Source organism: Corvus moneduloides, chromosome 19 (assembly GCF_009650955.1).
Source record: "Corvus moneduloides isolate bCorMon1 chromosome 19, bCorMon1.pri, whole genome shotgun sequence".
NCBI classification, from domain to species: domain Eukaryota; kingdom Metazoa; phylum Chordata; class Aves; order Passeriformes; family Corvidae; genus Corvus; species Corvus moneduloides.
Genome location: NC_045494.1, coordinates 7,938,105 through 7,962,703, shown reverse-complemented (window position 1 = coordinate 7,962,703; position 24,599 = coordinate 7,938,105). Strand labels below are relative to the sequence as shown.

Genomic DNA, 24,599 nt, shown 5'->3' with positions numbered 1-24,599 from the left:
AGCCCCCCAAAGGGCCCCTGCTGCCGGCAGAAAGCCAAACCCCTCAGCTCCAACGACCCCCTCCTTGAACCTCTTCCATGAGCCCTTCCCTGCTGTCGCTCAGATGCACCGAACTTTCCCCAGGATGTCCCCAAGTGTCACCGCAGGGCTGAGCTCCCTGGATACGATCAGCCTCAGCGGGAGGCTGAGCAGGGAGGCATCGCTGCACCCCAAAAACGGGGGTGGGTGGTGGCAGCAATGCTCCATGTCCTGCGTCCTCAGCATCTCCCCTGGGAGCATCTGAGGGCCCCTCGTTCCGTGCTGCTCCTGGCCCCAGGACGTCCGGGAGCAAAGGACTGCGGTGCTGACCTAAACCTGTCCTCCTGTCCATGTAGCCAGGCCATGGGTGAGCCCTGCCCCTGCCAGCAGCCGTGAGCTCGGATTCAAAACCCAGGGAGGATTTTTTTTTGCAAACGCTAGATATTTATTTTGCATTTCTCACAAGAATAAACTTCGCTTCTACAGGAAGCTTTGGGTAGAAACATTCTTAAAAAAGTCGGTTTATTGTATTAGATCTATTGGTCCTGACCCTCCCTGGGGGGTGGCTCCGGGGCGGGGACACAGCAATGCCACCGTGCGCGTCCGAGCTGGGGAGGGGACGGGGCTGTGCCGGCGCAGCCGCCTGGGGGCCGGGACCTCGTACCAGGATAAAACACGCTGGCATCTCGCCGGCACCGAGTACCTGATGGGGCTTGTGGCTCATTTTTGGGACAGCACTGGTGGCTGGCCCAAGGGGGTAAAGCTAAGCATGGGGGCAAGCGAGGGGATGAGCCCCACGCCCCCCAAGACCTATTGCTATGGAAGGAGGGGGTTCCTGAGTGGGAGGAAGGCTCTGCCACCCTGGCGCCGGGCCGTGCCGGCAGCTCAGCGCTGCAGGGAGGGCGAATGCGGAGCTCAGGAGCCGCTGAGGACGCGGCAGAGGCGGGCGTGGACCTGGCCCTGCACGGGCTCGCAGGCCAGCGCCTCCCCATCCACTGTCATGATGCCCGCGGCCACCCGCGGCTCCAGGCGGAACGCCCGGACGGGGACGTAGCACAGGTGGGGACAGTTCAAGTCCAGGTGGGTCCCCCTGGACATGGCCAGGAAGAGCTTCAGCAGCGTCACGCGGCTGATGCCGGCCTTCATGTAGAAGAGGTGGATGCAGCCATCGTGCAGCCGGGCCGCCGGTGCCATCAGCAGGTTGGTGCCCAGGTGGGACTGGTAGATGGCATAGACCAGGACAAACTCCTCCTCGGGGACCACGGTCCAGTGCGCGGGCACGGGCTGGCCCAGCGGCACCAGCAGCGAGTCGGGGGGCAGGGAGCCGGGCGCTTCCGTCCCCGCCGGCTGCGGGATGTGGCCATTGGTGACGGGTGCGTGGGGGTCCCGGGGTGCCGGGGAGCTGCCCTGCTCCGTGGCCATGGGCAGGTAGGACAGGCGGCCCTGGTACACCCTGAGCTTGGCCAGGCACTGCAGGGTGCCCAGGGTGAAGCGGGCGCTGCCCAGCCAGCGGTACTTCTCGCTGTCGATGTCCACATCTGAGATGAAGCCCCAGCCAAAGCCCAGGAAGGAGAAGAAGCGCTTGCCCGAGGCCGTGCTCAGAGATACCAGGTCCATCTGCGTGTACAGCCCCTTGCACAGGATGAAGGTGCAGTTCGTCAGCAGCTTTTTCTTGGCGACGTGGTCGTAGCTGTGAGGGATGGAGAAGGTGAGTTTGGAGCTCAGGACTCCTCCTGCTGCCCCAGCACCCAGCTGCAGACCTCACCCTTGTGTCATGGCTGGGATATGTCCCAGCTGGGTGACAGTGTCCCTCAGGAACAGCTGCTGGGAGTGGTTTTGCTGGGGGTGGGAGGGATAAACCAGTTCCTGAAAGAGGGAACCGCGTCAGGGCAATCCTGGTCCCCCACACCACAGGACTGGCTGTGCCTGGGGTGGGTCCTTTGGGTTAAAGCTTTACCAGTCTCTGAGCACAGAGCACAGAAAGGGAGTGGGAGGAGCAGGATACACAGGGATGACATCCCTTGCTCACAGCTGGGGCACTGTGGGGAGTGAGGACTCTGACAGGCACCCCTGGGCATCCCAGCACCTTCCCCTGGGCCAGAGCCCCACACAGCCTTTCTCTTCCCTCATCCCTGCCTGGTTCCAGTGCAGCCCCGAGTGCTGGCGGGCGCAGGGGTCAGCAGGTGCCCCACGGGGCTGGGACTCACCCTGCATAGTAGTTGATGGAGGCTGCCAGGGCATTCCCAGAGCCTCCTGGCAGGATGCACAGCGGCTTCTTCATGGCTTCCTTCCAGTCCGGACGCTCCATGAGTCCGTTCACCACCTGCAGGGATGAAGGAGCCTGTGGTCCCCAAGGGCCCTGCCCAGCCTGGGGGGAGCAGAGCCCACGGTGCCCCTGCCCAGGGCAGCCCAGAAGCCATGGCTGCTTTACTCCAAGCTTGGTGCCATCTCTCCTTTGCCGTTCCCTGCCTGACTTGGTGACTCAGGGCTTGGCTCTTGCCCCAGGACCCCCTTTGTCCCAGCTCCCTGCCCAGCCCCGTGGTGCCCCTCACCTCGAACAGCAGCCCATCCCCAGACATGACCACCAGCGTGTCCCACTGTGACAGGTCCTCATCTCGCACCTTCTCATGCGCATGGTGGGGTCTTTCTGTCGGGGAAAGTGGAGAGGTTTGAGCATCACCCTCTGTCCCTCTGCCCTTCCTGCTGCCACCCCCCAGACAGTGACCCCAGTCCCAGATGGTGACCCCAGCCAGGGATGCAGGAGGCAAGTCACCCCTCAAGTGCAACCATCCTGCAGGACCCAGAGCTGTGCTGATGCAGGGAGTCAGAGGCCCTTGGAGGAACTTGTCTCCATGTGGCAGTGCCCAGGCAGGATCCCTGGGCAGGAAGGGAGGAGGAGGACAAGGAGGAGCTGCTCACGGACTCACCGGTGACGAAGACAGTGGTGGCAATGTCGGCCTCGGCCAGCATGGGCTGCACCACTGCCTGGAAGTCATCGAGGGCACGGCCGGAGCCGCTCTGTGGGTTCAGCAGCACCAGCGCGTGGCAGGGCCGGGGCAGCACCCCATAGCTGTCACCTGGGGGGGACAGGGGGCTCAGGGTGCTGGGTCATGGCCCTGCCCTGGGAGGGCATGGCCAGCCAGGGCAGCCTTTGCCAAAACCAAAAGGGGAAGGGGAACTGGCCCTCCCCCATCCTCACAAGCTCCCTGGGCTGCAACCCGACCCAGAGGCAACAGGGGTGAGCAGGGATGGGGGTCCCTGCTGGGAATGCTGGAGAGGCGGCAGAAACGGGACACAGGGGCCTGCAGGGACTCATCCTGAGCTCCCCTGCGATCAGCAGAGATGTTCACACCCAGGATGCAGCCCTGCAGCACTCCAGCCATACCAGAGTGGGGGGGGGATGAGAACTCCAGGTCCCAATTCCCCACATCCACCCAGATGGAGTAGGGCCAAGACAGACAGTTGTGCCAGCAGACGGACGTTCCTGCTTCCCCTGCTCCCCACGGGGCTCAGGTTTCGCCTGCAAGGGCCTCAGCCCGGCTGTAATTACAAGCCTGGCAGGGGTCCCATCCCTCTGCCTCCCCAGTTGCTTCCAGCCTCTCCTTCCCCAAGCCCAGTGGTCCCCATGCAGGGGGACGGGGGGAGGCCACTGAGCTGCCCTGTGAGGGAGGCACAGGGAGGAGGAGGAGGAGGAGGAAGGCAGGATCCCCAGGTGCTGCTGGGCACCCCAAGCCCTGAAGTGAGGGAGGGCAGCGGCCTCAGGCTCTCACAGCGCCTCTGCAGATCCCTGGCTCTGCAGGGGGAAGCCAGTTTTGGGGTGGCTGGGGGTGTCCCCACCAGCTCTGGGCCCCCTGAGCTGTGAGCCCGGCCCAGGGGGGTGCAGGTGGCCACCCCAGCACACGGGCACAGCGCGAGGCTGCACCTGCTGACTCAGCAGGAAGAGCTGCTGAGTCAGGACAGAGAGGCCTTTCCCAGCACTGTCCTGGGCCAGGAACCCCCTCTCAGCCCCACTGCGCTGGGGTGCCCCCGCTTCATCTGCACACCTGCAGTGATTTGAGCTGTTTGAACACGCGAGCTAAACCCTCCCCGCCCCCCACAGTGGGGACAGTGGTGGGGAGAGGTGAACGTGGGGCCATGGAGGTCACCTCCCCTGGGTGACATCTGGCATCACACCTGTCACGGCCACGAGCTCCACAAGCTGCCCGTGGGGAGGTGGGACTGGAGCATCCCATCTCCATGCCCGCGCCAGCCCTGGGAGCACACAGAGCTCTGCTGATTTCATCACCACCACGATTATTTCCTGGCCCCATGGATGACCCAGTGGTGCTGTCACCCTCCAGGACACCTCCTTGTCCCTTTGCCAGCTGCTTGGGACCTGCCACCAAGTCCACAACAAAGATCTGCCTGTGAGAGCTCCAGGGCACTGGCTCCAAGCTGGTTTTCCCCACTGCTGCCCAGGCCCCCCCTCCCTCCCCAGCCCCTTATCAGTGGCTTCCAGACACAAAGGGACCAGCTGCCCTCAGGGAAAGCAGTGAAGCACACGGAGCAGAGGCCACTCCAGCTTGGGTCAGGGATAACAAAAAGCAACCCCAGGGCTGGGCTGACCCTGCTCCCTACCCTTTGGAGCTTCCCTGGTCCCCACAGGCACTAAATCCCCTCCAAGCAAATGCAGACAAGCCCCCACACAGGGTTTGGGCTCAAGCCCCAGCTGCTGGAGGCACGTGATGGGGGGCTTTTCTCTCTTTCTCCCCTCCAGCCCTGGATATTGAAAAGCAAAGGCCAAAGGCGCTTCAAAAGCCTAAATGCAGTTTTTAACCCCACAGTGTTAACCAGGCACATCGTTTCTCACACACATACGGAGCTGCAGCTGGGTCTTGCCTAAAAATCCTGCCCAGACCTGTGGGTGCTGCCCTGTGGCCTCCTCTGGGTAGGAGGGAAAGGCTGGGACCCCAAGGATCAGCTCCTTGGCTGGAGGGGGAAAACAAACCCTGCTCAGGGCACAGAGGGATGCCATGACTCCCTCCCAAGGGACAGATTGCTGGTACCAGGCTGTGAGTAGTGACAGGAGTGATCCCAGTGACACCAGCAGCACCAGGCTCTGCCCTGTGGTGGAACTGGAGGGTGCTGGATCACAGCTGGAGCCCAGCAGTGGTGATGCACAGGGAGACAGATTTCAGCAGCATCCTGACCCATCCAACCCTTCCTGTTGCACAATGCCGGCCAGTCCCTGGCATCCCAGCAAGATTCCACTTCCCAGCACAGTGTGGTCGCTTTCAGCCTCAAATGCTGAGTAGAGCAGAATCTGAGTCAGCAGGAGGAAGGGGCTCCAGCTGCTGCCACAAACTCTGCTCCAGTCCCTCTGCCCACATCCTCCCATGTGACGTGTCCTGGCCGTGCTCAGGCCGGGACCACACTGCCACAGATCCACTGTCTGCAGCCCAAGCCACTCCACTGCATCCCTGCATCCTTCTGGAAACTCTCTGGGCACAAGGAGCAAGCGTACCAGGCAGAATAAGGCTTGGGCTGAGCTTCCTGGGGCTGGATTTCCCTGTTGGGACACAGGCCTTGGGGCAATTTGTTCCCTCCTGGATGGTTGCAGTTTGGGACACACTGCAGGCAGCCCCAGCTTTGGGGTTATCAGCTGCTGAGGGACTTTCTGTTTATGCCTTAGGGTGAAATGAGGAGGGGGAATCATCCCTGCTGCAGCATTCCACAGGGCTTTTATCCCAGAGGATGCTGGAGCTGCAATAGCACCGGGATGGGATCGCTGGTGGCTCCCCAGGTCCCCTCCCCGCGGGGACAGGGTGACAGGACTCTCTGCACGGACTCACCCGCAGCTTCCCAGCACGGCCTTATCAGCCCCGCACAGGCCTCTCTGCCGGCACGTGCGAGCCCAGGGTGTGGACGAGGGGCATTTTTAGCTCTGTCCCAAACTGAGGGAGGAGGATTGCAAATCCCGCTGGCCCTCAGCGAGAAAAGTGACTGCAAAATTCTGCACTGCCTTCTCCCATCCTCCTTCCCCCGGCTCCCTCGAGGCCCCTGCGTGCAACGAGCTGCTCCTGCCCGGCACCCTCGCACCGCCTGCTCACAGGGCGAGGGTTGGAAAGCGCTTGGAGACTTCCAGCTGCAGAGTTCAGGCTGGAAATAGAGCTGGGGAACTGGTTCTGCCCTCACCCCATTCCACTGGATTTTTTTGTAATTCTTTAGGAAGAGAGACAGAAAGTTGTTTTGTAGCTGCAGGTCATGTAAAAAAAAGGAGCTGCATTTTAAAATTCAAGCAAGGAAGAGCTGGGCTAAATGTGATTTGACAGGATCCCTCTAACCGCATGCCTCTTAATTTCCAAGTCTGATCAGAGCGACTGGACAGCCAAATAAATGAAGTAGTGCATATAATTGAATCTCTGCTCAGATGTTCAACTATCTGCCAGCACGCCCTGCCCTGCCTGCGGGAGCTGGGGGACGCGGCCCCCAAGCAGGACCCTCCCCTTCCAGACACTGACAGCTCCCGAGGGGAGCAGGATCAGAAACTCAGACCTCACCAGGCTGCCCTGAGATCCCGCTGGACCGCGGGGGTCCTGGGGGGGGGTCTGCCTGCCCCCAAATCCCAAGTGATGGATGGGACCTGCTGGGGACAGCGCCTGGCTCCCATCCTGCCTGCGTCAGCAATGATTACTTTTTTTTCCTTGGATCATGCTGCCCTTTGGAGCTCTGGAGTTATCGAACGGGAGCAATCGGGGGGAGGGGGGGTGCAAAGGGCCCCCATAGTGCGACCACGTCCCTGCTGCCCCTTCAAATTAAGGGTGAAACGGGAGAGAAACCACCAACCCCTGCGCGCGGGGATGTCCCTGTCCCCCCCCCCAGACTCGGGGGAGGGTGGGGGTAGGGCGGGGGTCCGAGTGACCCCACGGGGACGCCGGTCACCCCCCGTCTGTGTCCCCGCCGTGCCCCCCGCAACGCGACACCGCGCAGCGCCCCGGCTCGGGCGCAGCCGTCCCGCGTGGGGCCCGGCGGCGGAGCGACCCCGGCCGCCACCCCGACCCCCGCACGGCCCCGGCGCAGCCCCGAGCCCCGCGGGCAGCGGTGCCGGGCGGGCGCGGGGGAGGCTCGGCACTCACCGTCCTGCGCGGGCACGGTGGGCACGGCGAGCTCGCGGATGCGGCGGCTCCAGGCCTGGGCGATGCGCAGGTTGCCCTCGGCATCGGGACCCCGGGAGACGCGGAAGGTCCGCTCCAGGCGCTGGCGGGCGGGCGGCCCCCAGCGCGGCCCCCGCAGCGGGTAACACACCAGCGAGAAGCAGGCGGCGGCCGCGGCCGCGGGGAAGGCGGCCGAGCCCACGCAGTCGGCCAGGCGGAGCGCGGCGTCGGGACCGGCCGAGCCGCCCGGGCAGCCGCCGGCACGCCGCACCTGCAGCTCCCGGGCCGTCAGGGACAGCGAGCAGGCGGCGGCACCGGGGCCCGGCCCCGCGCCGAAGATGCCTTGAAGCAGCACCGGGCCCCCGCCGGGCTCCGGGGGAGCGCGGCGGCCGGCGGCCATCGGCGGAGCGGGCGCGGAGCGGAGCGGGAGGCACCGGGGAGCGCCGCCCGCCGCCGCTCGCTGCTGACGCCCGGCGATGGCAGGCGGGGCGGCCCCATTCATAAAAATTTAACCCACCCACCCCCCCCCCCAGCCACCTCTTCCCCCGCCGAGGGGGACCCGTCCCGGGGCTGGTCCGGTAGCCCCCACACCCCCAGCAGCTGCCTCGGTTTCCACAAGCGCCGCCCCGCGCTCCGGGTATCGCTCCGGGGGGGAACCGGCTCTGCAGACGGGCGGGGGCAAAGCGACGCCGTGGGTTTGCCGCGGGTGGTTCCGCGCTGCCAGGGTGGGTGTCTGGCGTGGGTGCTCCCGCGGTGCTGGGGATGGCAGGGAACAGACCCACGGTCACGCCTGGAGAGGGGAGGCAGAGCGCCCGGCAGCCACCCCCACCCCAGTTCCTGCACATCATTCCCAGCAAGGCACGGATGGGCGCTGGCAGGTGCCCCTGGAGCCCCCACGTTGGACTGAACAGCGTTTTGATATCATTTCTGCATCTCTCCAAGCACGAGAGGAGTGAAGCGGGGGCCTGGAGAAATCGAGGCACGGCGAGGCCTGAGGACAGTGGGCAGCCAGCGGGGGACACTTCCAGGAGGGAGGATGGAGAGGGATGGTGTCCTACCCATTACTGGTGGCTCGCCATCAGGTATCCGTGGGGGGTTGGAGGTTGCCATGGGCATGAAGTCCCGTGGAGGGAGGTGGGCTGTGCTGTGAACCCCACCTTGGGGCACAGAGCTCTGGGGACAGAGCCCAGGGGACTGGCCTGGAGGGTGCCAGCAAGGCTGGGGGCTGCTTTGTGTTCACGGCAGCTGGCAAAAATCATTGACAGCAGTTTTTGCTGGCAACAGGACTGAGCTCACCCTCCCGAGGGACTGCTTGGCTCCAAGGGGTCTGGCCCAGCCCGACAAGGATTTTTTTTTTTTTGCCAACCAATTCCCCATGAATGTAGCTCTGCCCTAACCTTGAGCTAGCACCTCAGGGAGGCATCATTCCTCACACTTAGGGCAGTTTAATTAGCAGTGAGCCCTCTGTCCCTGCTTAAACCTTCTGGAACTGGCCAAGAAATTGCAGGGAGGGCACAGGATGACCAGCTGGGCAGATTAACATGGTTGAGTCTTGTTTTCCCAGAGCAGACCTATAAGGAGAGCCAAGATGCTGTGACTTGGAGCGTTGCGCTTTCCAGAAAGACTTCCCTGGCTGCTGTGGGCACAAAGGGATGCTCAGAGGGGCAAATCCTGCTCCCAGCCCTGATGCTTTTGGCTTGGGATCTGCAGCATTCACAGCTGATTCTGGGTGAGATTCTTTCTCAGCCGCTTCCTCGGCTGCTGCCATGACACAGTCCAGCGTTTGTAAACAGCCCCGAGGTTCCTCAGCAAGGTGTCATGGGAGGAAATAGCTGGATGCTGGGCAGTGCAGCGTCCTGACCTGCCCCTCACCCTTCTCAGTGACTAACCCGCTCCCAATTTCCGCTCAGGAAGGCGTGAGTCGTGTTGGGAGGATGTGAGAGCAGCTGTCCTATTGCTCCTGGCAGGTGCCGCGGGACCATGAGGCTGCTTTGGGCTCTGTCCTCACCATGTTACATCCGTCCAAGGCCCTGTGCCGCAGGGATCCCCCTTTGTCCTGCCAGCCTGTGCTTTAAATAGGAGTGGAATGCCCGTCCAGGCTCTGCTGGCCATGCTCGTGCTGTGGCTGAAAGGGGCCGAGAATGGCTTCAGCACAAGGTGTCGAGGCCAGCAATGGGTGCAGGAAGGGTTGGCATCCCATGGCAGGGATGCCAAGGGCTGGGTAATGATGGGGCTGCAGCCAGGTTTGTCTCAGATGGGGAATGGGACTGGCACAGGCTCAGCCTCTGTGATGGCAGGAGAGACACAGACAGGGCTTTTCCCTCCTAGTTCTGGTCTGTGGGGACTTCCCAGAAGTCTGACCTGATGCTGTGCCACCCTTGGATGCCGTGGCCAGCGCAGTGGCCACCACCAGCCCCAGGTGGGTCCCTTTGCTCCCCCACAGCCACAGGCTGATTCAGCCTGGTCCCACACAGACACCACTTGTTTGCCTCCAGACGTGATGTCTGACACGGAAGTGGGATCACTTCCTTCCCCATGCTGATAACCACGCATTTGGGGCTATCTTAATTATGAGAGCCTTAACAAGGCCCCTCGACCCCACCAGCAGCCCGAAGGGTGCTCAGCAGCTCCTGGGCTGTGGGCAGGCGACTGCCGGTCGGGTTTGTCCTGATCGGCTCCATTCCCGCCCGCGCGGCGCTGCTCAGGCCGTGTGTGTGGGAGGGAAGTGCCGGGATGCGACGTGGGGATGTGGCACGGAGCTGGCGTGATGGGGTGACAGCCCGTGGAGAATCCCCCCGCCTCCCTCCTCATTGCAAAGGGGACTCGCCCGTGGAGCAGAGCGTCCAGCCCGTCCGTGACCACCAGTCTCCCTTCAAGAGCAAACATCCCTCCAGCTCCTGTCCCGGGAGGCCCCCTGGGGTATTCCCAGACTCCGCAGACATCATTTGGTGGAGAAGGCTTGTACATTTGAAGCACCGTGCCCTGGTTTTGCAGGACAAGGTGGTGCGTGCCCTGAGTTTGGGGAAGCTGAGGCAGAAACAGCAGACAAGGTTTGGTTTGAGTTGTGCAAGAAGCCAAGGGTTAAATATGGCAATAACCTCCCTCAGCTCCCTCCAGCCCCGGGCTCCTCCTGCTCCTGCCGGGGACCCTTCGTGCCCCCGGGGGCTGCAGCAGAGACCTGGGTCTGTCGCTGCCAGGGCAGGCCCGGATTTCGGGGTCGCACTGCCACATCACAGCCCCAGAGGAGACGTGTAGAGGACGTGGCTCTGTTGCAACATGAACTGCAGCGTTTCCCTCCGAGGCACACAGCTCCTCCACATCCCTGCCCGCTCTGCCGCGTCCGCCAGCAGCCACCGGGGGACGGGAACGGGACGGGGACGAACTCCTCCCGGATCCATCGCTTTTAGCATCGTTCCCACTGCTGAAGGTACATGTCTCAAGGTGGAGCCAGAAATAGCACGGCTGGCGCTGCATCGGGGCTGGCAGGCCTGCAGGCTTGGCAGGGGGACAGGCACCGACTGCAGCAGCGGAACTTTCCAGGAAGCTCCTGTGGGAGTGGCCGGTGCGGAGATGGAGCCGTCTCCTTGCAGACCCAGGCCCGGGGCTGCGGATCAGCCCCTCTCAGCCGTGGGGCTGGGGCTGACACAGGGGAGCAGCACAAAGCAGGAGGGGGCACAGCTAACACAGGTATCTTCTGGAGGAGAGTGACTGGGATCACATCCCACCTGAGCTAGGACACAGGTCTGGGCTCTGCCACTGATTTGCTGCAGAGCTCGGGAAAGTGGCTGCACCTTCTACCTGCCTCCATGACCCAAGGGTGACAGGTTTTCCCCAAAATCCAGCTTCTCTCAGGGCCCAGAGAGGATTCTCAGCCTCCAAGGAGCTCAGGTTTTTTTTGTGGCAGCTCCTAAATCACAGCCAGGCTCTGCAACTTGTTGGGGGCTGCTCCCCAGTGCTGACCCTCCACTGAGCTCGGCAGCTGCCGGCACAGCCCGGGACTCACCGGGAAGCCCTGAACAATACCGACGAGCTGAGCTCATTCCTCCCAGCTGATAATTTGCTCAAAAATATTTCTGAGCTCAGGCCTCCTCAGGGAAAACACTCCCAAACGCCAGGCAAAAAGCTGCTGAGTCTGAAGAAACCACACACACACACCACTCGCTCGTCGAGACGTCCCCCCGATGACAAGTCCTGGCATCAGAGGGGCTGAGGCCAAAGTCTGCCGTTTGATCTCCCCCTTCGCTGGGGGAAGCCGAATTTCAGGCCGTCCAGGGGTTTTACCACTTCCCGGTAGCGGTTTCCTGCCATGATGTCAGCGCAGGAATTTTTGGGAGGTGAGTCAGAGGCTGCAATGAGAACCACCTGGCTGGGGCTGGGCTGGGAGGCTCGATCCCGATCCAGGGGTGATCCCTGCTGCGATGCTCGATGCCTGCGGGCAGCATTCCCAGAGTGGAATTACTTACGGGGGTTACAACATCCCATCACAGACCCCATTTCTGGCCTGGGAAAGAAGAAGAGGGATTTGCTGCCTCAATTCCCACGGCTCCTCCTTCCTTGCCGGGCTGGGATCGGCACGCTCCGGCCACCCCACCCGGGCTCCAAGGAGAAACTTGGGTAAGAATAAAGAGCAAAACCTCGTCGAGCTCTGCAGGAAGCCGCCTGGAATGGCTGTCCCGCCCCAGCACCGAGTTGTCCCGAGCACAGAACTGCCCCAAAGCAGCGCCGAGGCTTGGCTTTCCCTGGGGAGCAATGCAGGACTTGGCGGAGCTGCGAAACTGCCCTCCCTGGTCGCTGAAATGAAACATATAAAATGAGTTCCTGCTAAAGGAACCTCCCAGGTTTTGCCTGCTGGGCTATTAAAGTTCCATGACCCCGTGCCCACCCTCTCCCCAGCATTACTCAAACCCCTCGGCGCAGAGAATAAGTGAATCCAGTCCAGAGAGTGAGACTGAGCCGGGATAAGCCTTTGGAAAGGAGCTAAACCTGCTCATAGCCGGCACTGTTCCCTGACCCGCCCTCCTAATCCTGCCTGGCTGATAATGGAATAATAAAGGGCTGCACGGCCTCGCTCTCTGCTGCTCTGTGGGGGAGGTTCCTGCTGCCCCTGTACATGCCAGGAGCTGAGATATTAATGACACCCTAAGTAAACAGAATTGCTCCTTTCTTCTCCTTTGCCTGGCTGTAAAACCGAGCGTGACCTTCAGCCCGCAGAGAAATCAGAGTCGCTCCCCTTGCCAGGAGAAAGGCTGGTTGTGGCAGTGATAACACGGTGATCTCTGCCCGCCACCTTTCCCAGGCCTGATCCCAACCCTGCATCTCCAACAGCGATCCTGGTGGGACTCGTAGGGCCACCCCTGCGAGGCTTTGGCCTCTCCCCGCAGGAATGAAGCCGGTGATTCACTGAGGGGGAATCTCAGGAACACAGAATGTGTGATTTTGGGACACCCAGCCCCTCCGAGGTGTGCACACCTTGTCTGCTGTGTCAGGGGCCGCCCTGTAGCAGAACCTACAAACTTGTTGCACCTGAGCCTCAGCAGCTGGGGAAAGGGCAGGGAAGTGACAATGCCGACGAGATCCATTCCCTATGGCTGGGATGGATCTGAGCACCCACGGGACAGCAGGAATGGTGACAGGAGGAGGGTGCTGGGGGACCCGGAGAGCAAAGCAGAGGCTGAGGGCACTCAGAGGCCACAGCATCATCCCTGGGCTGCTGTGCTGAGGCTGCTGAGCGAGGAGCCAGCTGGAAAGGGGATAAACAGCTCTTCCTTCTCCACATGCCTGGTTCCAGGCAGGGCAGGGCTTTATAAAGGAGGGCAGCAGCAGGTCTTTGGTGGGGAGAGGCTGAGGGAGGCTGAGTGCTCTGCAGAGGGATATGCCATGGCTCCTGCAGTGCCAGGATTCCCTCCCCACCCTTTGGGCATGTTCCCCCTGCTGGGTGTCCCTGCAACAAGATGTCCCTGGCTCCCCTGGGAACTGCCATTTCTTTGGTGGGTGCAGGAGGAACATCAGGAAGCAGCCAGCTTCCCACGTCACAAAAACAGTCTGGCTCCCCCCAAATTTTTTGAAGGACAAAGGCAGCACCCCGTGAGGAGTGACTGGCTATACCGTGGGTGCTGTGACTGTTCTCAGCCTGGTGTCAGGGTGCCCAGGAGGGGGTCAGGGTGCCCAGGAGGGGTGTCTGGGCTCTCTGGCAGACGGATGCTGCGGATTCATCCCAGGATGATGCCAGCCTGGAGGTCTGATCAGAATCCCATGCCTGGCTGTGCTGCCTCCTCCTAGTGAACTCGAGCAGCTGATGCTGTCAGCTCTTGCCTCGCCTTGGGGGAACGAGCCGGGATGTGGGAGTCGAGCTGGAATAGTCCCTAGAGCTGAACTGGAATAGCCCCTGCTCTGACAAGGCACGGATTTAGGACCTGCAGGAGGCACAGCAGGAGGATGTGGGGCTGGAACTGCAGGGAAAGGTAAGGTGTCAGCAGGTGTGGTGGGGAGAGACAGAACTCTCCGTCCTGGTGCTTGGGCAGTGGTGGCATACAGAGGGGACGTGGACAATTCTGTCTTGTTTGCTTTGAGGGTGTTGAAGAGAGACAACCTTTAATGAAGTGTCAGCGCAAGGGGACTGATGGCAGCGCTGCAGCTCCCAGCTGAGCACAAAATGTCTGTGACAGGGAGTCACTGCTGGAGGCACCGTGGCCATCACATGCCAGAGCAGCTGGAAAGCCACTGGGTCACGAAGGGGAACCTCCTTCATGTCCTGAACGAAGCCCACCAGGCCTCTTCCTCCCTCACTCCCAGCTGGGAGGACACAGGCCAAGGGACTATGGTATTGCACAGCGACTTAGAGAAGTGCCAGGAAAAACCTCTCCCTCCAGGGTGAACCAAGTGATGTGGGGCAATGCTGGTGATTAAATTAATGCAGTTTGCCTTCCCTGTGATACATAATTTCTGTCATATATCATCATTTCTGCTGCACTGTGGGGTGCTCTGAGCCATCCTGACCACAGAGGATGGATCCCAACAGTGTTGTCAGCTCCCCTCATTTTCCCAGCTGCCAAGGCTAAGATGTATATCGTGTATATATATAAAAAAAATTATAACAAAATGTACATATGTTCAGTCAAGTTTCGCCTCCTCCTTATATATATATATATACATTCTATGCATATAACATATATAGCATATAATATACATTTTATGTATAATTACTGTACACTTTCATAAAAACTGCATTTTATATGTGATATGTGTATGTTATACATTTAATATTTTATATACGTTATGTATTTCATATATAAACCGCGTACATTATTTGCATAATAATATATGCATTAATATATTAATAGACGTACAGACGTTATATATAAGCACACTCTAGAGCACGGAATCTGCCAGATGGGTTGGAGCTGCACTTTCCTGTTTAACTAAGCCATTTAGTGCCTGTACCCGCGAGGAACTTTGTCCCCATTCCGGAGCAGGCAGCGGAGCGCCGGGCAGGGAGCGTTCCCTGGGGAACAAGGTGCGGGCGCCGCGGGCCAGGCCGGGCGGCTCCTCCCGCCGCCCCCGCCACAGAGCGGGGCCCGAGCGCCGCCGCCGCCGCCGCCGCGCTTCCGTTTCCCCCGCCGCCATCTTAGGCACGGGCACTTCAGCCGCCGCCTTCAACCCGTGCCTCGCACCGCCGGGCAGAAGCGGGAGGCGGCCGCGCTGCGGGCCGCCCTCGGGCAGCAGGAACTGCGTTTATTCCCCCCGGGAGGGACGTTTCTGCCGCTTTCCTCCCGAGGTACTGGCGCTGTTCGGGCAGGCGGTGAGGGGACGCCGCGAGGGGGGAGCACGGCTGCGGTGCCCTCACCTAAGATGGCGGCGGAGGCGGGCTCTTCCCGCCGAGAAGATGGCGGCGGAGGGAGAGGCGCTCTGGCCGGGTGGCGGAACTCGCTCGGCTGGGTGAGGGGAGCGGGATGGGACCGTCCTCCCCCAAAGATCTCCCTCTTCACGGGGACTCCCTACCCCGCCACGGAGACCCCGGTCCCGCCCTGCTGCATCACAAGGAACCCCCCCAACCTTCCTCCTTCAGCTCACCCGCACCTTCTCCAACCAAGGGAGCCCCTCGCCACCTTGCTACCCCCCTAATTTTGGGGTCATCCCTCCCCTGTTGCATGAGGGGCCACTGCGTGAGCGTGGGGTGGATTGGGGTTACCCGCTGCCTGTCTACCCCTCTACTCCCCAGGGCAGCTGCTGCTCAATTTTATTTTAATAATCATAATTTCCACCCTCCCTTTCATACTTTGCCGCAGGAATGGACCAGCAAGTCCATAGGTAGCGGAAGGGTCCCCACCCTCCTCTTCCCCCTCCTCCTCCCCACCCCTTAAGGGGCGGTGATCGCGGCGGAGAGGAAAGAAAAGGATGCCACGGAAGCTGTTGTTGCCTTATAAATCTGTTTTTTCTCACTTTCGAGCTCCGCGGGGGTTGCATGACTCTTTGGCGATGAACGCGGCCAGAAGTGGCTACCGGGTCTTCTCGGCCAACTCCACCGCAGCCTCCACCGAGCTGGCGAAGAAGATCACGGAGTAAGTTGCTTTCTCTTTCAAGTTTCTTTCTCCTCCATCGCTCCCCGGCGCAGGCAGAAGCCCTCCCGAGCGGCTGGAGAAGCTTCTGGCATCCCCCCGCCTTCTCAAGGCGTCTCCTGCGAACACCTTTGGGGAGATTTTGCACTGGGAATCTCCACCAGCTCTGCCTGACCCAGCGATGAAATGAACCCGCCGCTTTCTTCCTTCTTAGACATCCATTTCACTGCTGTTAAGGCTGGGCTGCAGCAAAGGCTGTTACTTTTGGGGAGGGAGGAGGTGAAACGTGTCTGGGCAAACCTCAGAAAAGCGTTTTTAGCAGGTTTGGGAGATGCTCAAAACTTTCTCCGGCTCCTGACCTTGTTTTCTCAGCAGCTTCGGTGCCTGGGGCACGGGAAGTGTCCATGCGCACCTCGGCACAGCAGCTTGCACTGATCCACCAGAGTGGAGTTTGGAGAGGTGGGAGAGCTGGGCAGCTTGTGCTGTTTGGTTCAGGGTAAAAGTCTGCCCCTTTTTCTTCAGTCCATCAGTTTAGGCAGAGTTTGACCTTGTCTTGTCCGGGACGGATGCGCTGGGTCCTGCTGGGTGAGGGGTGTGACAGCTGCCTCCAAAATGGGGCTCTTGGTGCAGAGAGCTCTGAGTTTCCCCCAGCACTTGAACTTTGAGGTCGAATGAGTTTGGTTCAAACTGGGGCAGTCCCAGCTGAAGGGACTACTCTGAGAAGGACATCTGTGTATTGGGCTGTCATCTTAGAACAGGACTTGGATTTTCTTTCTGCTGTTTCCCAGCTACAGTTCATAGGCAGCTGCTCCCAAAATCGAGGGGTCTCAGTGCTTGTTTGCCTGCTGCAGCTGACAGCATCCCAGTTATCCTTGCTAGATGGCTGCTGTCCCATTCCCATCTCCAAGGGCATGCTTAAATTGGAAACAGGACTTAAGTACAGGTGTGCTGCCACCTTAAACTGTGAGAACGCTTTGCTATTCGTCCCGCTCGCTTAATAAACACTGTGTTCAATCCTTAGCACAGATTATCTCCATGGAGCTAACTTGGCTGTTTGACTGGGAGGTGTGTAGGATAATAGTGATGGACTTCTTTAAGTGTGAGGCTAGGAGGAAAAGCCTTATGTTTGGGAGTGGAAAGGTTTTCTTTTTTTTTTGCTCATGTATTCTTGCTATATTTGGTCAGGTCTGCATCACTTTCCCATCACTGAACTCTGAAACTAATGTATCTCTCTATGAAAAAGTAAGTTTTGCTGCAACAGATGGGACAGGGTTTTACAGGGCTTGTCGTGTTGCGTCAACACAGCACAACAGAATTCCCCTGGGGACGAGCTCTGAGTTCTCAGGACTGAAGGAGCAAACAGGCAATCCTTATTTCTTGCTCTTTGTCTTAAAAATAACTCCCTTCTTTTTAAAGATGAAATGAGAAGAGACAGGGAGAGGCTTCCCCAGGCCATGGCGCTGGATGGGATGACGTGCTGATGTTATCCTAGGGATGCTCTGGGGGGGGGGGAAAGAAGCAGGATCTGGATCCAAAGTGACCTCCTGGCTCCCTCTTTGATCTGTCACCGAATAAATTTCTAATAGGGGCGATGTGGGGTTTTTCCCTTGTCTCTGCCATCGGTGGGATGTTGGATGCTCCGGTGGTGGCACGAGCACAGCCCTATGATACACAGCTTCTACTTAACTGAGGCTTAAGGACGTTTATCTTTGTTGTGGGTGCAAAATCTGGAACCGTTCATGGGACAGATTTGCCCACAGTAGAAAGTCTCCCAAAATTAAAGGGGTTTTCAGTATCTAGTGCAGTGGTTTTGCACTGCCTTCCCTTAGGAGCTCGAGGGCTGTTTCAACTGATCTGTAACACATCCCTTGTTCTTTCAGGTTGCAAAAGATGTGTGGCTGCTGCCTTTCCCCCTGTTTCACGTCCCAGCCTGTTCTTTGCTGGGGAGGTCAGTTGCACCTTTAAATAGAGTTGGAGCAATCTTACAAGGGTGAGTCTGTCCTCTAATATTGTGCGTTCTTTTTAAAGTTTTTTTATGACCTTGAGTAAAAGTAGTAAAAGAACTTTAAAACAGCACACAATATTAGGAGTAGGGCTCCTTGAGACACCTGTCCATCTGGGCTCTGTTCTTTACCTGTAGGTATTGAGCTTAAGATCTCTACTTGAGTAGTCCTGACTTCTCCTTTTTAGAATCTCAAGTCCTGAGTGTAGCAGTGTGACACTGACCAGCTTTCAGACAACTGATTTATCTCCTCACTTTGTTTACTGCAAAACTTCCAGAGCTGCTTTCGTTTCAGGCTCTGAGCATCACCTTCTGGCACAGTTCTGATCTTCCCCTTGAGCATTCTCTGGCTATGGAACAGTGACTAATGGCCAGTCTTACTTTCACTTCAGGTTTTCAGAGCTTTAGTTGATGGTAGTGACTGCCAGGGAGAGAAGATGGATAATGAGTACCTTGTGAAACTTGAAATAATGAAGATGTTCCTTAGATTTAGCACCACTGAAATGTAAATAAACCCATATATTTACTTTTCTCTTATAAATTGAGAGGGATGATTACTTTAAATTCTTTCTGTGATGGAAAGAAAACTCCTGCTGTAATTAGGACACTTGGCACCTGATTACAAGCTGCATTTGCAGGGGAGAAAGATCATTTCTGTGACCAGTGCTGGTCCCTAATGGGCCTGTGTGCTGCTGGGGGGAGGGAGGTCTAGGAAGTCTTTTTGATCTTTAGTCCAAGAGATGCATTTAGATCTCCCTCTGATTGCAGTGCCCGGCTCAGAAGGCACAAATATTACATTCTACTCACTGCTTATGTGTTTGGGTTGGAGGGGGTTGGTGATTGAATCTTGCTAATGCCTCCCCAGTGCTCCTGCAGCTCTGCGATGTGGGATGTGATACTGTCTCACTGCCAACTGTGAATGTGAGTATTCCAGAGATTCACTCAGTTTGCAGCATGGAAAATGCTGGTGATCTGAAGATAAAGCATTGCCATGAGCCTAAACAACATGGAATTAGGAAAACATGGGGATTTGTGTTGTGACCTCTGGCTGCAGGGAGCTGGGTTACAACGCTAAACCCAGGGTGGTGTTTTCTGTGACTGGGTGGGACGTGAGCCCTGCTTTGGGGGGAGACAGTACATTCAGAGGACTTGCAGCAGCCTCCCTCAGCTGAAGGAGGATTTCTGGCAGGAAATGTACTCTTTAGGTCATCTTGCCAGCACATGAGAGGGTGGGCAAAGGGGAGTCAGAGCATCTCTGTGCAGTTTAAATGGAGCACAGAACATGGCTGAGCAGGCTGGGCTCATGTGGAGCTTCCTGTGCTGGCCAGCACAGCTTTAGGGGAATGGGGGATTTAGGGGAATGGGGGATTTAGGGGAATTCCTTCACCAGGAATGGGCTGGTAGGAGTAGAGGAAAATCTGCCTGGTATTTGCCAGTAGTTGGGCTGCATGGCTTTGGTGTGGCTGGAACAAGTGATTCCAGTAGCAGATGAGCAATAGGACTGTTCTTCAAATACCCAGTCATGCTGGGTGGATGGAGAGAGGCAAAGGAGAGCTCAGATAGTTTTAAGGATATCTGAACAGATTGTATCCAGGAAGCTGCCATTCCCTTTCCCTTTCCTGGCTGTTCTCGTACTGGGGGATTAGGAAGTGCACTGCAGAGCTGCCATTGTGCTGGCTGGACCATGACTGATCTTCATTTAAAGATTTGCTAAAGTTTGAAAAGCAATTCAGAGTCAGGCTGTGGCTTGATTTGGCCACAGTCGGGCACAGCACAGACCCTCTGTCCTCTGCTCCAGCTCCTTCTGAGTCTATACTGGTTCCTGGAGTCTGTAGATGTGGGGAGAGTTGGGAGTTTGCAGAGCTGAGACCAGGGAAAGTGTTTATAATGAAGAGGATTATTGCCAAAATAAAATATCATCATTAAGAGCTTTGTGTGCAGATTTCTCTTCAGATTGCAGGTTTGCACTGTGAGCTGGCCGGAAGCTCCCTACAGAGATAACCTGACAAATGTCTTGGATTCTGGTCACAGAGGGGGAGAAGGAAACACAGCCTGGGCTGAGGGCACTTCTCAGTGACACTGAAACAGGCTCTTGTGGCACAAAATACTGCGAGTACATTTGCCCCTTGAAATTTGATTCAGCTGAACATGGAGTCTCTTTGGCTGTCCTTTGTCTCGAGAGCCTGGTGCAGTGGTTTTTGACTGTCTTTAGTGGAGCATTTTAAAGTACAATCTGATAGAGCCTCACAGCGTTTCCTAAAATATTGCAGTGTGTCACTTCCTCATTAAACTATAGGTTTATAGGACTCCTGAGCTGTTCGCATTTAGATGTGAATTTGAGACAGGTTTTATAAACACTTTTGTATTCAGGGCTTAATATCCTCTTGGCATGTTTTGAGACTGCGGAAAGTTAGATCATCCTTCCTGGGAAGTGTTTACAGAAAGATTCCAGATCAATAGGAATTTTTACTGGCCAATTGCTCTGAGTAGGATTTTTAAAGCCATAAAGAGGGTTTTTTTTCTCTTAGATGCTGTCATGCCCCAGAGGAGTTGCTTTAGTGATGGAGCTGGTGTGAGGATAGCAGCTCATTTTGCTTGGAGATGTGATTTATCTGCAGGACCTGAAATGTTTTTTTTCCCAGAAGCAGCTTTATCTCTGCTGGGCGTGTGGTCTGGGTTCCTGCAGTGGCACTTTCTCTGTCCTAGTGCGGGTCTGCCTGTGTCTGCAGACGAGTGATCAGAACCGTGGTAGCTCAGGTTCATGGGATTATGCTGTTAGTCCTGGAGAAAACAGTTCTTGCTGTCAATTCAATTCCTCTATCCCCTAAAGCAACAACCAGTTGGGAGCTTCAGGATGGAGAGGATTTAGAGAGAAAAGAGTCAGGATGGAAGAGAACACAAGGGAAGGGTAATAGGAAGGGGAAATTTATCTTTGAACTCTATGGCTGCTGCCAGGCTGTGTGGTCGATAAGGCTGTGCCCTGCCCTTGACTTCCATGCAAATATCCCTTTTGATAAAAGTCCTCTGGAATCTGGTGCTTTACAGCAGGAGTTGCACCAACAGTCCCCTCTTTATTGTCCTTCATTCAGTCAAGGTTTATCAGACTCCTTCCCTGGCTGGTATCTTGTCTAACCAAAGCCTCCAGGAAGGGATTTGGTGCAAGGTGTGCCCCTGGGGGTGCACATACCTCAGCTGCTCTGGGGGAGCTGCCTGTGGATCCGGCTGTGCCTAAGGCTCCTGGGACTCTGGAGCGCTGCAGGCGGGGCTGGTCTGGGTCTTTCATGGGCAGTTTTATCTCATATCCACTGCTCTTGTTTACTTGCAGTCAACAGTTGGAGCAGAACTGGGATTTATTGTCTGACCAGAGCCACTCATTCCTCTAAGTTGTCATCTGTGTCCTGTCTCTTCTGCTGCTCCCTGCACCCAGGTTTGACAACTGAGCTGTTTTAGTGCCCTAAGCCAAGCTGTTTTAGTGTCCCTCTTGCCATGGGGGAGCAAACTTGCCTTTCTGATTTCTTGTTTCAGCAGCACAGAAACTGCATTGCTGCTGTACAGCGAGTAGGAGAGCACTGGGCTCTGGTTTCTGCTGGCTACATTATGGAATCATGAAATTGGAAAAGACCTTTTAGACTGAGCACAGCTGTTAACCCAGCTCTGCCAAAGCCACCACTAAACCACATCCCCAGGTGCCACATCTACATGTCTTTTAAATCCCTCCACAGATGGTGACTCCACCACTTCCATGGGCAGCATGTTCCAAGGCTTGACAACCCTTTCAGGGAAGAAATATTTCCTAATATCCAATCTAAACCTCCCCTAGAACAATGTGAGACCCTTTCCTTTTGAGCACCACAAATCTGGTTTTGTTTGCCACCACTTAGCACTGAAAGTGCCACGTTCCAAGGGGTGTTTTGATGAGATGAGTCTGGCTGGACTGGTTTTGAAGCTTTCTTTCCTGCCATGAGATTCAGGGCTGACTAAGACCACTTGCACAGTCTCTCCACTGGATTTTTTTTTCCCTGTGCTGAGGTAGGATTGTGCTGTCTGCAGTGAAGTCAGGGCGCACGTGCCTCCAAAGGGAGCTTGCAAGACTTGTCGTGCAGTTGTGGAGGAACAAGTGTGAGTCATTAAACATTTCCCACCACACACTGATCTAGGGTGAGCGTGTGTGTGTGTGTGTGTATGTTTCTGAGCTTGTTTGGACTTGGATGCCATAGCAGTGATTAGGACTTGGTGGTTGCAAATGCCAGGCTATCCTCATCAGGACAGCAGGATCCCACCTGCAAATCTCATCTCTACTGTGGGTCTGTCCCTGAGGTGCCCAGGATTGCCTTTACTTGACCAGCTGCCAGCTCTTTTTGAAGATACTGAAGGTACTGAGGATGCCTTTGCATTGCAGCTGCAAATTTTAACCCAGCTGGGCTGAGAGGAGCCCAGTTAGAGATGTGTGAGACTTGCCTGGCCTGGGCTGCAGGGTGATGCTGCCGTTGGTACCTGAGCAGGGCTGGTGACAGTCTGGCACGTACAGCTCTTGAGGTGGCACTTTAGTCACTGGCCCAGCCATTGCAAAATGTGCTGCCAGACACACGGTGGGGAGGGTGTGTGTGCCAGAGACGTGCTTTGGAGCCAGCTGAGCAAACAGATCCCATGGCATCCGAGTGTCTGTTACCTCAGCTGTCCCAGGCACACTCTCCAGGCCAGCTTCTAGCTGGGACCTCCAGCTTTGGCTCACAGCTGAGCTGATGGGACAGAAGCGTGCCAGGGTCAGGCTGTGTTGCTCTTTCACTTCTGAAAGCATGGATCTTTGTGACAATTGAAGTGCAAGGCTGAGTTAGTGGGTAAGGAGATGGAGAGAGACCGACTGCTGAAGGCTGTAGACCAGGAAAAAAACCAGCAGCAGATGTGGGCTCTTTTTAATTTAGGGTTAGTCCTGATCTGCAGAATTTTGGCACATATTCAGGTAAATACAGTACAAGTGCAGACAGGAAACTGCTGCCATAATCAGCGTGGTGATCAAAGGTATTCTTCAGGCATAAACTGTTTCCTAATTCATTGTGTGGCCATGGCCGCCAAGCAGATCCTGGCAGAGGAGGGAATTGCCCCGGCTCCATCTCACTTGGCCCAAGCGTCTCACTTCTGCAGGGTCTCACAGCTGAGGCTCTGGGTCAAAGCACAAATGCCTTTAAGTACTTACTAATGGATTACTTGTCAGTGCAGTTAAATGCTGAAGTGTCACCTGAGGGAAAAGTCTGCATTTTGGAGCCTTTTAAAATACTCTTCAAAGTGAGTCTTTGTTTTGCAAGAAAGAAATTGAAAAGGGAAGGAGGGTGACTAATCTTTGTTGTGGTGAGTGTTGTAGATTTGATATTTGAGAAGAGGAACGAGTAATTTGAAAAAATGAAACTGAAGTTAAAATCTCATTAATCAGTTGAGTTATTTCAGAAAGAAGGTTCAAGGAGGAAAAAAAGAAGGAAAAGAGGTGGGAGTCAAAAAAACTGACTCAGGTGCCATTAGTTGAGTCTGAGTAAATCATTCAGCTCTAGTTGCATGTCAGACCTGCCCAAGGGGGCATTGCACAGGCTGGCAAGGTGTCCTTTGCCATCGGGAGTCACAGCCTGTGCTCAGTCGTACAGGCTTTGGGTACAGCAGTGACCTGCTGCAGAGTGCTGTGTCCCAGGTCCCTCTCAGGGACATCGGAGGGAAGGAGACCCCCAGAGAAGGGGAGGTTGTAGTTCTGCAGCCTGGCTGGCTCACTCAGCTCCCTCTTGGGTGGTGCTGTGTTTTGGTGGTGCGCAACGTGGTCCAGTCCCTGCTCTGCAGCATGAACTGCTGGGTTCCTTCATTTCTAATGTCCTTTTTTTCTCTCCAGGCGTCTCGGTGCTGAGCTGGGGAAATCTGTGGTGTACCAGGAAACCAATGGAGGTAAGAGAAATCTCTTATTATTTGCAACTGTTTTAGAAATGCTGGGTAACTCCATTGGCCAGACCTGTCTTAAGAAGCGCAGTGATTCAGCTGTGATGTTACTGCTGCTCCTGGCAGTGCTAAATCTCCATGGCTGGCCTTGGACAAGGCAATTAAACATGTTCCTTGTTTTCCCTTGTTATCTTGTTTGTTTGCCCATCTGCAAACTCTTCTCTAGAGTCCTGCCTCAGGTTTAAGCTGCTGCCAAATCTTCTATGCTCCTATGCTGAGCAAAACATCTCCAGGTTTAAAAGTAATGCCCTTCTTTTTCAGTGTCTGCATTGTGAACTTTTAAATTATCCCTTTCTTTCAGCCCTTCCCTGCCACACAGAATTTACAGCTGCCCTTGCTTTTAAAAGTGCAAATTCATGGCTGTGCTGGGGAAAACGCCTCTTGGAGGTTGCTTTTGTTTTTAAGGAAGTTAACACTCTGCAAGTGTCCATTTTCAGATGCTGGGCTAAAACATAAGGATATTGACCAGCAGAGTTGTGTGGCCAAGGGTCTTTTACTGTTTCAAGACCTCTGTTGCCTTGTTTGCAAGGGAGAGCAGAACCAGAGAGCTGCTACAGGCTGGAGGAAGGGGTGGAGGATTTGTAGTAGTGCTGCTACTCTTGCAGCCTGAATGGGCCTCACAGTGGGAGAGCTGCTGTGGTTATGGTTGGGCTGGCTGGTGCGTTCCTGCCAGGGAGAGCTCGCTGCCCTTTGGGGTTGGTTTTAAATCAGGTTGCTTGCTACGAGGTTTGAATTAATTTTTCATCACTGCACAGCAGATCAGTCTGCTCTCAGCAGAGTCCTGTAGGGTTACTGCCAGGGCAGGGCAATTAGACTTGGAATTCCATAGCTGAGGAGCTGTTGCTCTCCTTTTCCTTATTCCTGCCCTCTAGCTCATGACTGTGTGGGAAATGAGTGGCTGAGGCAGGCACCGTGGGA

General features: G+C 56.6%; 2 protein-coding genes and 1 long non-coding RNA gene across 9 annotated transcripts in view; 2 read left to right on the top strand and 1 right to left on the bottom strand.

The window, feature by feature from the left end:
* Positions 1 to 441: 441 nt before the first annotated feature.
* On the bottom strand, positions 442 to 7,572 carry SPHK1 (sphingosine kinase 1). The gene is made up of 5 exons (XM_032129267.1): positions 7,134 to 7,572; positions 2,946 to 3,095; positions 2,571 to 2,665; positions 2,226 to 2,341; positions 442 to 1,708 (listed from the first exon to the last, which is right to left on the bottom strand). The coding sequence occupies exons 1-5, from the start codon at positions 7,549 to 7,551 to the stop codon at positions 934 to 936; spliced, it is 1,554 nt and encodes a 517-aa protein (XP_031985158.1). The 5' UTR covers positions 7,552 to 7,572; the 3' UTR covers positions 442 to 933.
* A 2,730-nt stretch (positions 7,573 to 10,302) lies between these two features.
* Positions 10,303 to 12,314, top strand: LOC116453660. The gene is made up of 2 exons (XR_004243887.1): positions 10,303 to 11,485; positions 11,639 to 12,314. It is a non-coding gene; the product is annotated as an uncharacterized LOC116453660 (long non-coding RNA).
* Positions 12,315 to 14,704: 2,390 nt separating this feature from the next.
* PRPSAP1 (phosphoribosyl pyrophosphate synthetase associated protein 1) overlaps positions 14,705 to 24,599 on the top strand; it is a 28,618-nt gene continuing 18,723 nt past the window's right edge. For 2 of the 7 annotated variants that reach the window (XM_032128986.1, XM_032128985.1), the window contains exons 1-3: positions 15,105 to 15,458; positions 15,598 to 15,709; positions 23,578 to 23,630. In XM_032128986.1, coding sequence (XP_031984877.1) covers positions 15,299 to 15,458; positions 15,598 to 15,709; positions 23,578 to 23,630 — 325 coding nt within the window. In that variant the 5' untranslated portion in view covers positions 15,105 to 15,298. The other 5 variants (XM_032128989.1, XM_032128988.1, XM_032128983.1 and 2 more) reach the window with 5 other exon arrangements.

Coding starts and splice junctions, on each gene's coding strand:
- SPHK1 (XM_032129267.1), bottom strand. CDS start 7,551: ATGGCCGCCGGCCGCCGCGCTCCCCCGGAGCCCGGCGGGGGCCCGGTG. Junction 2,666..2,945: donor CACCACTGTCTTCGTCACCG/GTGAGTCCGTGA, acceptor TTTCCCCGACAG/AAAGACCCCACCATGCGCAT. Junction 1,709..2,225: donor TCCATCAACTACTATGCAGG/GTGAGTCCCAGC, acceptor CATCCCTCACAG/CTACGACCACGTCGCCAAGA.